The sequence below is a fragment of the Macrobrachium rosenbergii genome, chromosome 44 (genome assembly GCF_040412425.1).
Source record: "Macrobrachium rosenbergii isolate ZJJX-2024 chromosome 44, ASM4041242v1, whole genome shotgun sequence".
NCBI lineage: Eukaryota > Metazoa > Arthropoda > Malacostraca > Decapoda > Palaemonidae > Macrobrachium > Macrobrachium rosenbergii.
This window is the reverse complement of record NC_089784.1, coordinates 28,094,546-28,111,970: the sequence shown is the minus strand read 5'-3', so window position 1 is coordinate 28,111,970 and position 17,425 is coordinate 28,094,546. Positions and strand designations below refer to the sequence as shown.

At 38.9% G+C, this 17,425-nt stretch overlaps 1 protein-coding gene across 1 annotated transcript in view; it reads left to right on the top strand.

Moving 5' to 3' along the window:
- The window catches only part of LOC136829459 (probable methyltransferase TARBP1), a 67,650-nt gene that overhangs the window by 47,271 nt on the left and 2,954 nt on the right, over nucleotides 1-17,425 (top strand). The window contains exons 9-12 of the mRNA XM_067088149.1: nucleotides 8,446-8,626; nucleotides 9,521-9,645; nucleotides 15,787-15,984; nucleotides 16,465-16,601. Coding sequence (XP_066944250.1) covers nucleotides 8,446-8,626; nucleotides 9,521-9,645; nucleotides 15,787-15,984; nucleotides 16,465-16,601 — 641 coding nt within the window. The remainder of the gene's footprint in view (nucleotides 1-8,445; nucleotides 8,627-9,520; nucleotides 9,646-15,786; nucleotides 15,985-16,464; nucleotides 16,602-17,425) is intronic.

Here is a 17,425-nt window from a genome sequence, read left to right as displayed (position 1 = left end):
GCCTTACCAGTACAACAATGAGTTTGTATGAGAAGAATGACTTTTGTCTTGGAAATCAATAAGTTTTATTCATCACAACCTATTACTTATAATTAATCAGAATCTGAATAAAAGCAGTAATTTATCTAACCCAAGAAGTACATAATTGAATAGTAATATAAGTATAAAAATGGAAACTGTGTCCAAGAAAAAACCATTCTTCCCCAAAGGTCAGCAGTAACCTGATAACAAACAATTCATGTAACTCAGAAAGTGAAAACATTGAGGAAGAGTAACTGTACCAATGAAAAGTATTAATTCCATAGTCTATGAAAACCTGAAAACATTGGAATAAATATAAAGACAAAAATGGAATGCATGGGAACTGTTGCAAATATCCACAGAAAATCCATGTTTATGGTATAGTTTGTATAATAAATAACATGCAAATTATGTTACAGTAAAATTATGCAAAAATTCGAGAAACAATGTACGTTACTTAATAGGTGAGGAGTAATGAAAATCTTTGATAATGAAGAAGCAAGAGCAAAACTTCTTCTATACAAGCCAAGTTGGGATACTAAATGAATTAAAAAGAAACTTATGGATGCCTAAAGAGAAATAGCACATATGGATAAGGATGCATTGATGACAGTGATGACCAAAGCAAAAAGGTGCAAAATGGAAAACCCACCAAATCCTTAAATCTAAAAAGACACACAATTCTGGAAAAAACTCAGTTAGACTTGAGATGAGCTGCACAAATGCAATATAATTGGAGTAGCATACAAGAATGAGAGATATTGCCGGCTGACATTGGACTGTGGGCTGGGCATGCATGGTGGGACCTATTTGCTTTCAACTCTTAGAGTTGGTGTAGCTGGGTCCATTTTACACAGAATAAGGCTAATTGTGATTAATGAGTTTATATATATAAAATATATATACTGTATGCTTGACCATATTTGGATGGAAAATTTTGAATTATCAGGGGTGAATAGTTTTTAGACTTAGTACTGTTTGTATTGTAATACACTCCCTGAACACCTGAATTAGCCCTGGTCACTGACCAGCCTGAACTACTGTATATCCCCATAATTTTACCCACAAAGTGGGTAATTAACGGTCAGTGTTACCAGCGCTACAGGAAAAATCTTGTCAAGTGAGTTACCTGAGGTACCGTTGACAATGCTGCTGCAAATACCGGCTGACAGAGGCTGACATCCCCAATTGCTCTTTGTTCGCCGTGCTTTGGGGGTGTGTCCCACATCAGGTGAACTTTTGGTCATTTAGCCTGACCCCATTTAAAGAATTTGGACATCAGATTACGATTTTGGACTGTTTTCAACTCCTTTTCTCCTGGATTTATACTTTATTGATTGGATTTGGAACTTCTCTCCTGGTTTTAACTTTGGATCGGTATTTTGGACTCGATTGGACAAATCAGAAGAGAAGATGTTGCCATCTGCTAGCACCGCTGCTTCCACTTCATCTGCATCTTTAATGACCGAGCCTTCTACTGCTGGGGATGCTGCCACTCATCGGTCCTGCACGTCCTGCAAGCGTAGGATGAGTACCCTCAAACACGATCGACATTCTGTTTGTATTTTATGTAGGAAGGTTCAGTCTACATAGTATCAGTCAGAGATGTGACGAGTATAGGTCTTGGTCAGTAGATCAAATGGAGGATTATTTGAAACAGAAAATCCTTTGCCTCAAAGAGTAAGCTTAGGTCAGGATCAGCTGTTGGGTTACAATCAGTAGATAAGGAAGCGTTAGATTCAGACTTAGAGTTATCATCCAGTATGTCTAGCCTATATCTAGCCTGATGAGTAAGTTAACAGAGAATAGAGATAGTGATAGTAGTAGCTTAGTTGATTCTAATCGTTCTTTTTCAGCCCCCTGCCTGTTCCAGAACCAGCCCTGATGGGTGCCGGGGGTCATGGAGAACTGCAAGCCTTGAAGGTAGGTTCTGCAGGCCCCCCTGGCAGTGAGCAGGCAGTGTTGGCAGCAGTTTCCCCCCTTCCCACTCAAGGTGTAAGTTCTGAGGTTGATGTAGTTAGGTAAGACACAGATGAGTAGAGAAAATAGGTTAGGAAGTGTTCAGGAAGAGAAATGGAAGGTGCAGTCTTCTTTGGGTTCGGGTTTGGTTGGGGTTTCTAGTGTGACAACTTCGTCTTGGATCCATCTTCGGTTTTATTTCCTGCTTCGAGTTCTTTACAACGGTAGGTTTCTAAGTCCGTGGTTCGTTGTTCGGATGTGGTTTTGGGTTTGTTGGGTTCTGTAGTGTTGGAGAATGCTCCTTCGTCCTCGAAGGTTCCTTTTCCTTTGGTGGATGAGTTTGGTTTGTCTTGCGGTGGTGGTAATTCTGGTGATAGGGTTTTCAAATTCAATTTGGCTCAATATAATGCAGAATTGTTGGGTTTGTCACAGGGTTATAGATTACTAGTTAGGCAGTGTTTTCAATTTTGGATTTTCCAATATTCACGATCATGTCTTGAAGAATTTTCCTGAGTTTGCTAGTGATGTCTGTCAAGATTATCAAAGGGGAACAGAGTCAGTCTAGTTTTCTTTCTCAAAAAAAAAAAAACTATGGCCTCTTCTGCTGCTTCTGAGTTTTCCTTCTTTTCCTGATTTCTTCTAAGCCTTCTTCCAGTGTCTTTACACAATCTTCTTTATCAGGTCTCTCTTCAGAGTCTTCTCTTGCTCATCCTGTTTTCTTTGCCATTAAGTCAGCTGAGCAAAGAATTTTCATTGGTTCAGTCCTGTAATGCTGGAGTTTTCAGCGGCTCTCTTCAGGGTTGAGGTAAGGTGTACAGCCAGCAGATTTACATTAAATGTAAATCTGAACTGGATATGACGATCTTTGAATTGTGGGAATGAGACGATGGCATGCGCATGCACCGAACTGCTAGATGTTGTCACACGTATTTTAACAAACAAATTTTTCGAACTACACTTCACTAACACAGGAATTGTACACTTCCTCTGTTGTAACTGTTTTCGAACAACACACTTAGCTAACTGTTCACGTCTAACACATGCAATAAATTCCTGGCAAAGCACTTCCTAATTCCTAAATATCAGTCTTCTGGCATCATAACACAGCTGCTATTCTTCTCACGATGCAAAATTTTGCGGGCAGTTATTCTGCGTCGCTAAATTAAGAACTTTTTTGCACTCTCACCTTCTTTGGCGGGACTGTCTTCTTTAGTACCTTACACGGGTCCTGTAGTTTTCTCAGGCTTCTGGTCTAGATACTTCACAGGCAGTTGCGGTGTCTTCCACAACTCCGTATTTTCTTCTTTTACTGGGTTTAAAACGTAATATGTCCACCGTGGTTCTTGCGGATGCTACGGCATTTGGCGTTTCGTCTGTGTCATCATTGAGTGTATCAGTACCGATGGTGTCCTCAGCCCTTCCTTTTCACTAGAGTAGCTGGTAATTTTCCTTCTTCGGTCCCCATTGGTTCCGCAGCTCATAGCTTGTCCTGAGAAATGCTTTGAGTACTGGACCAGTTGGTACGTTCTCCACATGTCCAACGTCGGCAGTAGGTGCTCTGGTGGTTATTCCGAGTGTGGCTGCTTTCCTTTCGCTCCTCCTTCTACTTCTTTCTCAACTTTTCCTGCGGCTATTTCTGTTCCTCCTTCTAAAGTGTTCAATGTGGGTTTGGGTTTGGTTCCGGGTCACCAGGGAATTCTTCCTCCCTCACCCTTAATCATTGTGACTTCAGCTCCGGATACCTGTCCTGGTGTGGCGTTGGTTCATCTGGCATTGAGTGGAACAGTGTTGTGGCCTCTCCGCTCGCAGGGGTGGGCGTTTGTTGCCCAGGTGTGGTCGGCCCAGGTGTTACGTCATCGTTGCTGGGCGGTGCTGGGTTTACTAAGTCGAGTGTGTCTGACTCAAGAGTTTTGTCATTGGCTTTAGTTGGTACAGGGTTTGCGCAACCGGGTTATGGTTGGCTCAGGTACGATGGGGTCAGGTATTTCAGGTGTTGGTCTCATACATCCAGGTGTAGCAAGTTCTGGGTTATCAGGTGCAGCTTTTGCGTGTGGTTGGTCTGTCTCTTTTCCTATCCTGGTTTGGTCGGACCAGTCTGACAGAGAATGCTCTTTTGAAGAAGAGGAGCTGGTACCAGATATAGGTTTTTTCTCCAACAAATGAAAGTGAGTATAAGCGGATGATGGACTTTATAGCTCCTGAGGAACCTACACAGCCAAACCAAGCGATGTTTGAATCGTTGTATGCAACTAAACCAGTAGTCTCCCAAACATCAAGTAAACCGGTCTGGTTTGGCCGAGTCGGGCAGGTGTTGAGGGAGGCAGACTCTAGGTTATCTTCTCTTATTGGGTCGGGTAGGCAGGATTCAACCTTGCTTCCTAATCGGAAGGGGTTCAATAGGGTAGTGGATAACCCTTCTGCCTGTGTCAGAGTTCCTCTCAATGAATCTGTTGAGGCTCTTCTCTCTCGGGTTCCTTCATCGAATCATTTGGTGGCGGTTACATCTTGTGAGGCTTGTATTTTGGAGGACACTTTTTGCAGCCAGTCTGAGGCCTTGTTCCACTCTTTGTGGATGTTGTCGGGGTTGATGGGGTTTTCTCAAACAAGTTGGATATACTCCCTCCAATCCTGTACTGTTTGACAACCTCATCACTTCAGTTTAGATGGGTTGGCATACCAGGCTAACATTTTGGCTGGCTGTATAATGTTCTTTGGCAAGAAGAGGAGAGGTTTCTTTTTAAATCATCTTCTGCTTCACTATCCGGACATACGTAAGAGGGTTCTGTTGAGGGCGCCTTTATGTGCTCTGCAATAGTCTTTTTAGAGAGGAGGATGTCTCCTCCATGGTCAATTTCATGTCGTTGTCGTCAGCAGTAGCGTCACAGGAGGCTATGATTCGTGTGGCTGCTCATGGTTCAGGTGATGTGGCCAGTATGACGAACTTTGTTGCTTCTAACTCATGTCTCCGGTGTTGGCAGTTATGCATCATCAAGGGTACAGAATGTTGAAGTATCTAGCCCTTGGCTGATCCTTGCCTCCTCTTTAGAGGAGCTAGTAAGGGTGAGGGACTTCTTATTGAATCTTTGCAAGATACTAGGAATTCGTCTAATCTTTGCCAAGAGTTGCCTGGTCCCAACGCAATCTATAACCTCTCAGGGATGAGGATTCTCTCTCTCTTCCTGTGAGGATTTTTTCCCAACCCTGGAGAGGATCCAGTCAGTCCTCCAGCAAGTATAGTGTTCCTGTCCAATAGGGAACAGCTGGTACCAGTTTGGAGAAGCCTCTTAGGGAGAATGTCTTCTCTCTCTCTTTTAATTCCAGGGTCTGGTCTCTGGATGCATTTCTCTTCAGGTATGTCTCAGGAATCACTGGGACTTCCACAACGAGATTGCAGTCATATTCATGAGCGATTCTTGCCTGTCAGATCTTCTGTTGTGTTCAGAAGAAGTGCATCTGACGCCCAGAAGGTCTATTGACTCCCTTCTTCCCGACGTTCATCTGTACTCAGATGCCTCAGATCAAGGTTGGGGAGGAACCTTGGAGGAAACCCAGGCGTTGGGCCTCTGGAGGGATCGGGAACTCAGGACTGTAAAGGAAGCCCTCAGGTGTTTTTCAGTCTAGTGCACAACAGAGTAGTAGCTCTGTTTTGTGACAACGTAACTCCGTGTTGTATCTGAAGAACTCAAGGGGATCAAGATCAACAAGAACTCAATACTATAACACATAGAGTCCTGAGGAGGTGCGAAGAACGGAAAGTGTCTCTTTTTCCCCTACTTTTATCAAGGAATCTCAATGTACTGGTCGACTCATTAAGTCGCTCTCATCAGGTATTGGGGGGAGAGTGGACTTTGGCTCAGGAAGTAGTATGTCAGGTTCTCTGGAAGCGGCCAGCATTTGTGGACTTTTTCGCAATGAGATTAAACCATCGTCTTCCTGTTATTTCTCACCAGTGGTGGACCCCATGTTGAAAGGCACTGTTGCGACGTTACAAAATTGGAATCACCTGCAGGTGTATGCTTTCCGCCATTTGGTCCCATTCATCAGGTAATCAGGAAATTGCGGGAGAGTGTCAAGACGTCTATGACTCTAATAGCTCCTTGTTGGCCCTACGCCCTTGGTTTCCAGAACTCCTAAGCTCCTTGCGGAAGTTCCGATGTTCCTTCCCATGCGGAAGATCTTCTCAGACAACTGCATTTGCACCATTATCATCCAAACCTTGCGTGCTGAACCTAGTTGGAAGGCGACTATTGAGCGAGCAGCTAGACAGACCAGACTCTCTAAAGCTGTCTAGACAGCTTTCTTTCAGCTTGAGAAAGTCAACCCATAAGCTTTACGCAGTCAGCTGGACAATGTATAGAGGTTGGTGTCATAAGGAAGGTCATTCCATCTGTAGACCTTCAATAGCCAAAATAGCTGATTTTCTTTTATTCCTTCGGAAAGTCAGGGTTCTTTCTTATTCAGCGATTACTGGCTACCGCTCAACACTTAGCAGTACATGTAGTTTCCATCGTCCCGAAAATTTCTAGTAGTAAGATCATCCATGATTTATTACGTTCCTTTTAGATTAAACGTCCTGTCTTGCTGACTTGGGCTCCTCTGTGGGATTTGTCCCGTTGCTAGGTAACCAATTGGTTCTTAGCCACGTAAAAATAAATCTAATCCTTCGGGCCAGCCCTAGGAGAGCTGTTAATCAGCTCAGTGGTCTGGTTAAACTAAGATATACTTACTTCTAACATTAAGATATCTGATTAAGAAGGTGTTTTTTCTTAAGGCTTTAATTACAGCTAGAAAGGTGGGCGAGCTTCAGGCAGTTTCTAGGCTGGTTTCTTAGACGGGAAATGATATGTATTTGTCTCTTCTTCCGGAATCTGTGGCGAAGTTGGAGTCAGAGGTTAACCCTCTGCCTCGTTCATTTAGGGTTCTTTGTCGGCAAGAGTTCGTTACCGGTGATCCAGCGGAGATGTCCTTATGTCTGGTGCGACCATTAAAAGTCTATTTATTAAAGGTTGAGAAACTCCATCCGCGTCTGCGTACTTTTCTCGTCTCTCCGTGGAATCCGTCCCATCTGCTGTCAAAGAATGCGACGAGTTACTTTCGGAAGGAGATGATTTCTCAGGCTTCTCAGGGTTCTTCTTCATTGTCTTCAAGCTCTGTACCCCGAGCGCACAGCATTCGGAGTATGGCCAATTCATTTTCCTTTCTAAGGAATTGTTCAGTGTCTTCCAGTCTGGAGGTGGCTACTTGGAAGTCCGTCTCAATGTTTACTTCCTTTTACTTAAGAGATGTTCAATTTGCCTCGTTGGGGGGTTATTCGCTTAGTCCATGCGTAGCGGCTAACTCTATTATCTAGGGTGCGTTCATTTAGCTGAGGTGGTATTCTCTTAGTGTGGATGTTCTTAGATTAACCAGATAGAGTAATTCCTTTTAGCCTTTAGAATCTTAGGCAGCAGTAATAGTATAATCACATGAACTTAGGTTTTGTACGTTTTTAAGTATCTTAGTCTTTGATAATTTCCCTACGAGAGTCCGAGGAGATTCTCTAGTAGGCTAGGCTTTTTTGTTGGCGCTGCGATACATCTTCAGTTGTCGATTGTCAGGCCTTATCTGGAGGATCAGCGGCTCGGCACAATCCTTCATTCCCCTCCATACACGAGAGGCTCTGAATAGCCACATGGGAGGTTCATCGTACTCCTCCATACATGAGAGGTTGACGGACCGAGACAGTACTGACCTGACTAACAGTCAAAGTACTCTCCAGTATGTCTCTTCACCGAGAGCATTGATTGATATGGTGAGTGTATGACTAAACAGATATCCTATGCAGAGCAGATCAGTGAGCTACCATCTCTGCAGTTGTAAAAAGGGGGCGTGCTGCAATCTAGATGGATTTCCCTCCAGCATGTCTCTTTGCCGAAAGCATTGATTGATATGGTTCATACATTTACTCATAGTAGGCTGATAATGAGTTACCTGCTTATTCTGCGTTGACAGGTCGGGCTGAATTAGATTGATCCCACCTCCATTAAAATTTTGTTAATCGGGCTAATTCATGTGTTCAGGGAATGTATTGCAATATGAAGTTTTTATAATAAAACTGACATTGTAATACTTACCTGACCTGAACACCTGAATGATTCCCACCCTCCTTCCCACTTCAATTTTTGATAGTGAGTGACTCAACTGGGGATGTTGGCCTCTGTCGGCTGTTATTTGCAGCAGCATTGTCAACGGTACCTCAGGTAACTCATTTGACAAGATTTTTCCTGTAGCTTTGGTAACGGTGACAGTTAATTACCCACTTTGTGGGTAAAATTATGGGGATACAGTTTGGGCTGGTCAGTGACCAGGGCTAATTCAGGTTTTCAGGTAAGTATTACAATATTAGTTTTATTATGGAAACTTCATTTCTGTTCACCATATTGTATTTTTCTATTATACTTGCTGAATTATTTACCTTTGTTCCAGACTATTTTATATGATCTGCCATGTCTCTCAATGCTGTCTGATGATGAATGGTTGGCAGTTGAATCTCTTTTGAATGTAATGGATACATCAGTTTTGCCAGTCAAGAGTATTTTGCCTCTTTATAATGAAGACAAGGTTCTAGCTGAATCAGTTCCTGCACCATGGGTTATCAAAGCTGTTGGTAAGTGCATTCTAGTTAATTTTTAGTTGTGTTTTGTTAATGCTGTCATTGTGTGGTTGTGCATGGGCAATAATTAAAAATTTTTAATGTGTAAATTGGTTACTGTATTATCTATTTTTATTGTATGAGATATTTAGAACATATTACAGAACATTTGTTGATGTTTTGTCTTCCCTTTAGAAAAAACCATTTTTTAAAAATTCATGTAATAGTGGGCCATAGCTATACAGTAAGTCACTTGCAGCTTAGAGCCATAGTGGTAAAGCCACCATCTTTTTCATGGACTAGAGGCTTTCTTAGTGGTAAATTTTCTAACAAATCGTGTTATCTTGCCTTCTGAGTTTGCATAAAGGGATGAATATTGGCGGCACAGTTAAAGTTGCACATGTTCATTATCTTACAGACAAAGTTTGGCACCTTTTTAATGTTGGAAGAAGAGAAGAGAAAGGCTGACAGAAATAGAAATTCAATCAACAATAAAAGTATGACTAACCTTAAGTAGATACAATTATTATATAAAATATAACCCAGCTTTAACAGTAGCCCAAGCCTATGGTATTTAGGTTACTGTGCTTTAGCAATATCTGTGGAAAGATTGAAACTGCCTCGACGTAATGTTTAATATGTGTACTACCCTCAAAGGAAGAAAAGTAACCTGTATACAGTAACAACAGTTTGGCCTGTACAATAACAAATGAACAATTTGGTGTCCATATTAGTGGCATAGTATCACAAGATGTTTAAAGAAAAACCATGTGACCCCACCTAAAAGAGAAATCTTGATAATAACTCTAGTTATTGACACTTAGAAGAGTTTAAAATCACTTGAAGTATTATCACCAAAATTCCATTCTTGAATGTATTTGGTTTATTGTAATCTTGACTTTTTTTCAGGGGAAATATCTCCAGTAGATGAACAAGAGGTTATGGAAAACCATCGATCTAATGTTCAGAAAAAGATGACCCCATGGAAATCCATGATGCCCGAGTTGTCTAGTTCTTTAGGTCTGCCTAATCAGGTTAGGATAATGTCACATACAGTATAAAAAGGTTAAAAGGTTGATTTTTTGTAGTTTAGTGTGGTTCAAAGATTTTCAGTATTTCTAACATGATACCTTTTTTGGTTAATGTATTTATTTTGTACTACAATCATTATGTATTTTATAAATGTTTAAGCCCAGTTAACTTTCCTAAAATTAAAAAAAATTCCAGTCAAAAACAAAGAGCCTCTCATCTGTCTGGGCAGTTCCTGCACTAGCATAGGTCTTTTGTAGATATGCCCTTTGTCATCTAGATTTATTTATCAAGCTGGTACTAAGGTTAGGTCCTGGAGGAAGTTATTTTTCCTTTAATAGAATACTGTACTCCAGTGTGGATATCAGCTTCTGCCAGAGATTTATCTCTTTTAGATAGAATGGTTCATGGTGGTAGGTTTCTGTTACCTAATAGTAGCAGTTATGACTTGGACCATCAATGGATGGTCTCTTGTTTGCAACTTTTTCATAAGTTGTATTTCAACAGATCTTTCACATTCACAATTGATCTCTGATCCCCTTTGCCCACTGAGAGCAACCAGATTCGCTGAACAGCAGCACCAGTATGCAGCAAATGTGCCTTGCTGTAAAACTTCTCAGTTCCAGAGGTCCTTTATTCCTCACACCATTGGACTGTGGAACAGCCTTGCAGAGGATGTCGTGCAATTGGAACTGCAGAAGTTCAAGCAAAGATGCAATGCATTACTACCCTAATATTATTCTGCTTGCATTTTAATACATTTTTATCTATTTATTAATTTATTTTTCCTTTTTAATAAGTGGGATCTCTTTCTTTTGTAATTCCCTTTAACTCCTCTCACTACTACCTAATGAACACCATATTCTTTGGAAGTTTGAATTTCAAGTCTTGTTCCATAGGAATAGGTTTCGTCATCTGAATAATAATAATAATTTAACATGCGGTGTTGAAGGTGATAAGCTGCATCAGCGGCATTCAGTTTGTATAGAGTTTTCTCTATTTTTTTGATAATTGATTTTTCTGGATTACAGGCAGTCCCCGGTTTTCGGTAGCCTCGGTTACCGGCAATCTGGTTTTACGGCGCTTGTCTAGCGATGACGATAACCAGATTTTTGTCGCTGATAACCAGTTATCAGCACTGATAACCGGTTATCGGCGCTGATCGCTTCTTATCGGCGGCGCTGATCACCGGTTATTGGCGCCGCTAACCGGTTATCGGTGCCACTAACCAGGGACCAGTGCTATTATTGCCAATTTTCGGTTAGTGGCGATTTTCGGTTGTCGTCACACTGTCGGGAACGGAACCCCGCCGATAACCGGGGACTGCCTGTACTGCATGCTGCCAGTAACACATCAATGTTCGTCATACTCGGAGAGGAAAGCAGGTTACAAAATTGGATAGTTTTATTTCCGATGAATATAGTACAGTATATCAGTTACAGTGTACCTGTACATTGGTAACTAAAATCGGGAGTTCATCTTCTGTAGATTTGTCATTCAGGAGAAAGTCTTCTTTAGTGCTGATCGAGGTCACGTTTCACTGAGGCTCTGCTGAGCATGATCATGATGAAACACAGGAGTAGACTGTCATTTGTAGTGAGTCTTGCTTGTTATATACAAGAAGGTCGGTGGGGGGTCAAATTAGGTTGCCTGCTGATTGGCTGAAGAGGAAAGTTAGCGCTGCTGATTGGCTGGTGAGATTTCCTCGTAAGCCAAAAATTTATCGTTGAAGGTCTCGCTGATGCAGCTTTGCTGAGCGGTCAGGCTGGCGCGTGACATCATTCACTGGCATTTCCCGGCGAATATTCTGATTGGGCGCCTGGTGGTGGCTAGCAGAATCTCCGGGATTATTGTGTTTCTCGTTGGGGATTGTTGCTTCTCACAGTCTGGCACATAATAATTTAACTGCATGCCTGAAAATCAGCTTTTAAATCAGACTGCAGAAATTTTGAGACTTTTACCTGGCATCCAAACATTACACAATGCTGATGACTGACATATTTTTTTCTGAAGGACAAAGTATCTGCTTGTTTTTAGGACCACACAGTGGTACAGTACAGTAATATGGAATAAATACAAATCACAAAAACTAAAATTTTATGAACAGTTGATAAGTGCAGTATTAATGACTAATTAAATTCTCTAGAAATATGCAGAACAAACAATAGTGAATAAATACTTATCACATAATTAGTCAAATTAATAAAAAAAAACTGGTAAAAAAATTTGCGAAGTATTAACGAAAGGATAATGCCCTTTGAATAATATAAAAAAAAGTGAAAATCAGCATCGTAGTAAAGAATACTTAGAACAGAAAATGGAGAACTGAAGTTAACTTATGAAACTGGTAAGAAAAACCACTGAGATGCAGTAAAAAAATTTAGTTACTGAAAATCAACACACAAATTTAGCATTGAAGTAACAGAAATTAAGCCTAAAATGAAGTGAAGTGCTTACTGAATTGAAAGAAAGTGCTCATACTAATCATATGGTGGGAGTGACACCACTGGCCCAGAAGGAAAAAAGCACCTATAGAATATATAAAAATTTAAGAAACACTTGAAAACAGTAACATAGTGGAGAAAGGTAGTAGATTATTGAATGAAAATGAATGGTACAGCCGTACTCATAAGTGGTACTAGTTGATTGCATAGAATTTTGTTCAAAATTCACAAACTGGAAACCTAATATGCTCCATATTTATCTCTTTATTTGAATGGGAAAATACATTTTTATTTTATAAAATAAGGCCAAAGTATGTTTTATAAAAGTAAAATCTATCATTTATTTCAAAACTGTAAGAAAATTATAGCCAAATTTCGGAGAAACAGTTACGAAACATTTTCAAAAGTTTCGTTCACTCATTGCCAATTCATTCAAGAAAAAAATATCTTCATCAAATGAAGGTTCAAATGTTAAAATAATAATAAAAAAAAAATGTTTTCGATAGCATTAATGTTGTTTTCGTTGCAACCATAAGATTTTAAGTAGTCCTATTTGATTATTTTTACACCTCAATGCTAGAAAAATATAAATAAATAAATACAAAAGTATTACTGTAGCTAAAATGCATCCCCTATTATCAGTGGGTGGGTGGGGAGTGTGCGACATAATCATTCGAGTAACATCAACAAGAACTACCTGGAACAAAGTTCTTCAATGAATAGAGAAAATGAAATCATCTCAGAAATATTTATTTTATATGTATAGTATAGGAATGTTTGGATTTTCATAAATAATAAAATGATTTATGTTATATTTCTTAACCACAAAAAATTATGGTTAACTAGCAAATATTCATCCATGCCAGTGGTTCTCAACCTTTTTTGGCCCAAGCACCTTTTCACCATATGTCAGAATGTTATTCCCCCCCTTTCCAGAATTGTCTGCCTCAAAAGGTGCATTCCAAATAATATGCAACAAAATACTAATACAAACACACACGCTAGCTGAGAGAAAGCCCAGCGTGACCTCTCAGTAGTGCGGACTGATGCACACTGTGTTTTGTGTGGTACTAGAGCCAGTTTGAGCCTGTCAATCTAGTCACAATTCCCCCTGCAAAACTAAAATTCCCCTCTAGGGGGAAATTCCTCTCTGATTGAGAACCACTGGTTTATGCAATTATACTTTTGTTAAAGCCAAGATTTTATTTCTAGGCCTAGGTGTGTTAGTTTTTGTTACTTGCTGAAAATACATCACATTCAGCATTCACATTTGTATATCGACAATTTCTGGCTGGAAAACATATTAAGTTATTTACATATTCTTACAATTCAAGTTACCTTATGAATGACAGTTATACACCAAAAGCAAGCATGATTTTCAAGAAAGTAACATTCTTAGTAAAAAAAAAAAGTGTTGCGTAGGGCTTGGCATTAATACTAATAAATATTTAGTTTAATAGCTATCATCTCGATATAACTTAAATCATCATCAAAAGAGAGGTACAGTAATCTCTAAAAATAAATCCTTTAGCAAATGAGATTACCCCTTAGAAGTCTTACATTATTTTTATTAGACCTATAAATCATTTTGCAACTTACAGTTTGAGCATGGCCTAAAACATCAAAATTCAAAGAAAACTTTTTGTAGTTCATATTCCAGTTTTGAAAATTTTGTTGTGACTGTTGAGCTTATTAGGTCTATTGTTATACAGTCGACCCTCATTAAGCCGGACCTCATTAACCCGGATATCGGATAAGATGGACACTGAAGAGGGTCAGCCGATTTAAAATACGTAATGTTCGGCCACAATTTACGATAGTTACTGTTCCTCTGCTCGTCGCATACTGTTTTCCTTTTTATTTACCAATGGTAAATAAAAACTTTTCATTTATATTTTTATTTTATATATACTGTTCTATATTTATACTGTACTGAACTGAAATGCTTTTAACTTGTAATCAATTTAACTTGCACACGGTATGTACCATCATTAAGAAACGATATTGTCTGGAGTGGTAGGAAGTATCGTAGCCAATCACTGAGCAGTAACAGTTTTACCTATCTGCTGCCCGACTGGTAGCTACAGTATGATGCTTTGTATGTTTTGTAGGAAAGAAAAGACATGACAACGGTAAACTTTATGAAGACAAAAGCTGAGTTACTGAACAATACTTATGTTTACGTGGCAAATGACATGAGAGAGAAAGAGAGAGAGAGAGAGAATGAATTGCCAGTTCCTTCTATGCAGTGTAATTCTATATATTTTGTTGCTGAAGAATCTCTGAACCAACAATTTTGCATTCAAAGTATTAAGAAGGAATTCATTCTATTCTGTATGTAATCAGTAAATTACATACACTACTAAAAACTACGTTTTGTATTCAAAACACACACACTATGTCATTGTCAGCTTCTCTGAGCAAAAGTAAGCTCTTCGTTGGTTGAGCCGGTAGAGCTGTAGACTAGCACTTGCTAGGCTCGAGTTCAAGTCTCCGGCCGGCTGATGAAGAGTTAGAGGAATTTATTTCTGGTGATAGAAATTCATTTCTTGCTATAATGTGGTTCAGATTCCACAATAAGCTGTAGGTGCTGTTGCTAAGTAATGAATTGGTTCTCAGCCACTTAAAATACTGTAAGTCTAATCCTTCGGGCCAGCCCTCTCTAGGAGAGCTGTTAATCAGCTCAGTGGTCTGGTTAAACTAAGGTATCCTTTTAACTCTTCTGAGCAAATGCTCTTTCTCAGACAGAATAGAGCTAAAACCTGATTGGCTGGCTGGTTGCCAATGACAGCCCTCTACTTCTGTTCTATTTATAGACATATGTCGTGACGGCTCTAAGTTTGAACGTTGCCATGATTGTGATTATTTGACTGCTGATGGCAAAAATTACTCAATAATTTGCTTTATATAATTATTTCTTTATGTCACAAAAAGTACGAATCATTCCAATGCATGAAAGAGATCATATTCATATGCCCATAAGAAAAATAGTGTTATCTGTTAATTCACAAACTTATCGACATGTATGACATTGGAAATAAAAAAAAAAGTTTAACACTACAGTACTTGGAAACCGTTACACTGAGTCTGATATTTTGGACGATACAAAAAGAAATCATGTAGCATCACTTATGAGCATGGTTGTACATCACACAGACAGTGCAAAAAGATGCTAATTCTGGAAGAGTAACCCAGAATACATTTGCAAACAATGAAGCTGCTGGGAAGAATTACCCCTTGTGGGATGCATTCTGTGGTCTTGGGATGGCCATTTGGGTCTTTCTCTTTAGAATTTAGCAAGAGGGTCTTTGCATTGAATAAGACTTATTAATGTATACAGTAATGGGTTTGTGATGAATTCTGGTTCAGTTTTTTTTATAGTATGAGGATCAGCATTAATTTCTGTAGCATTAAAATCATTGTCAGTTGTATCCCATTTGTTTCGAGATTTTAGCTACTCTTTTTCTCCATTGTGGTGCTGGGAATATACTGATTTTCATGTATGTCCGTTGCTATAGCTCAATAGTCAGTCATGGGTGGTAACAGACATGTTCAGCTATGGCATAAGAGCTCAGTTTAGGTTTTTGTTTGGGTTCATGAATAATTTTATCCAAGAAAGTATTTGAAAAAGTGGATCTATAATTTTTAGGGTGACTGAATAGCATTAAAGCAGCTTTTTAATGATTTTTTTTTATTTCCCAGAAATTTTCCAGTCAAAGAAGAGGCAGTCTCATAATTGTAGCATCACTGATTGACAAAACTCCCAACCTTGGTGGTCTTTGTCGAACCTGTGAAGTTTTCAGTGTGAAGGAATATGTTGTACCATCTCTTGCTATACAGGAAGATCACAATTTTAATTCACTCTCACTCACAGCTCAGCAGTGGGTACCAATGAAGGAGGTGATTATATCTTTACATACGTGTAGTATACAATGGTGTATCTGACGTACAGTATATGTATTATATGATCGTTTATAAAACACCTCAGAGTTACAAGGATCTAGATCCATATACACATTCTAGAGTTAAAGATATCAGATTATTCCAGATATATCCTAAATTTAACAACATGCTGAACTTACAATTAACATTGCTTTTATGGAAGTAGATGCCATATTTTTATTTTTTTATAAAGCTCAAGGAAAATCACTCTGTACCTAACATGGTAAAGGTCAGTGTAGGTTTAGTGTTTGGTAACTGATAAATTGAACTGTTAACCTCTCCTACAAAACTGGTTCCCTAATTTTTATTACCAGCTAATTTATAGTTTTCAGTAACTACTCTTTAAGGTGGAATACATACCAATATTTTGTAGCATAAAATATTATTTTGGTCACTGTCATGTATCTGTCTGTAGCATAGTATCTTTATCAAATGTAGGTGAAACCAGAGGATTTACCAAGGTATCTACGAGAACTGCAGAGGGAAGGCTACACCCTGGTAGCAGCTGAGCAAACTGCAAATAGTAAATTGTTATCAGAATATGAATTTCCAGAAAGGACTGTAGTAATACTTGGGTAAGTTGTCTTTTTTTTTCATGAACAGGCTGTAGAAAAGTCAGCTTAGGAACTTAAGTTCTCTTTTTTTTTCCTTATCTTGGTTTTATACTTCCAGTCTTAAAAGATTGTGAACTCATCAAATCATTGTAAATATGAAGACATCCCGAAATCATGTTTATTTAATTTCATAGTTGTTTAATTAATTTTGAATGCATTTATATATTCTAGAATATTAAATAAGTTTGATACATGGAATATTTTGATTGGTATATGATATTTTCAATAAACTAATTTTATAATACTGACATCAGATCAGTAGTATGCTTATTGCAAGTCATTAATTTTGGTTAACTACCTCAGTTGATGAATTATTTCATTTTTTGTAGTTTTTTCAAGTAAAACAGCATTCTGAGTAACTAATGGGTGAATAATAACCGTTTAAAATCTTGTATCCTTTAAACCAGATTGATAAGTTAATAGAATTTTTTTCATATACAGTGTTCTAAAAGTTTTTACCATTGAAGTAGTAAGTATGAAACTAAGTACTGTAAAATTAATTTCCTATTGAATTTTTTACTTGACACCTGACAAGGATAAAAATGCAGCTTACTGTATTCCAAAATGACAAATTTTTAAAGTAATTCGTATTTTTCCTAATATACAAACCTGAGGCCTTTACATAGTGGATTTACTTTCAGTACAAGCTGGAGTCAGCCGTTTAACTTAAAACAAGGTGGATATTGGTAGTTGGCTACTGATGGAAGGGGAGGAATCCCCTCCATCCAGTAGGTCACATTCACTTTACCTTTTGACCCAGGTATCATAATGAGGTGGGCCATTTA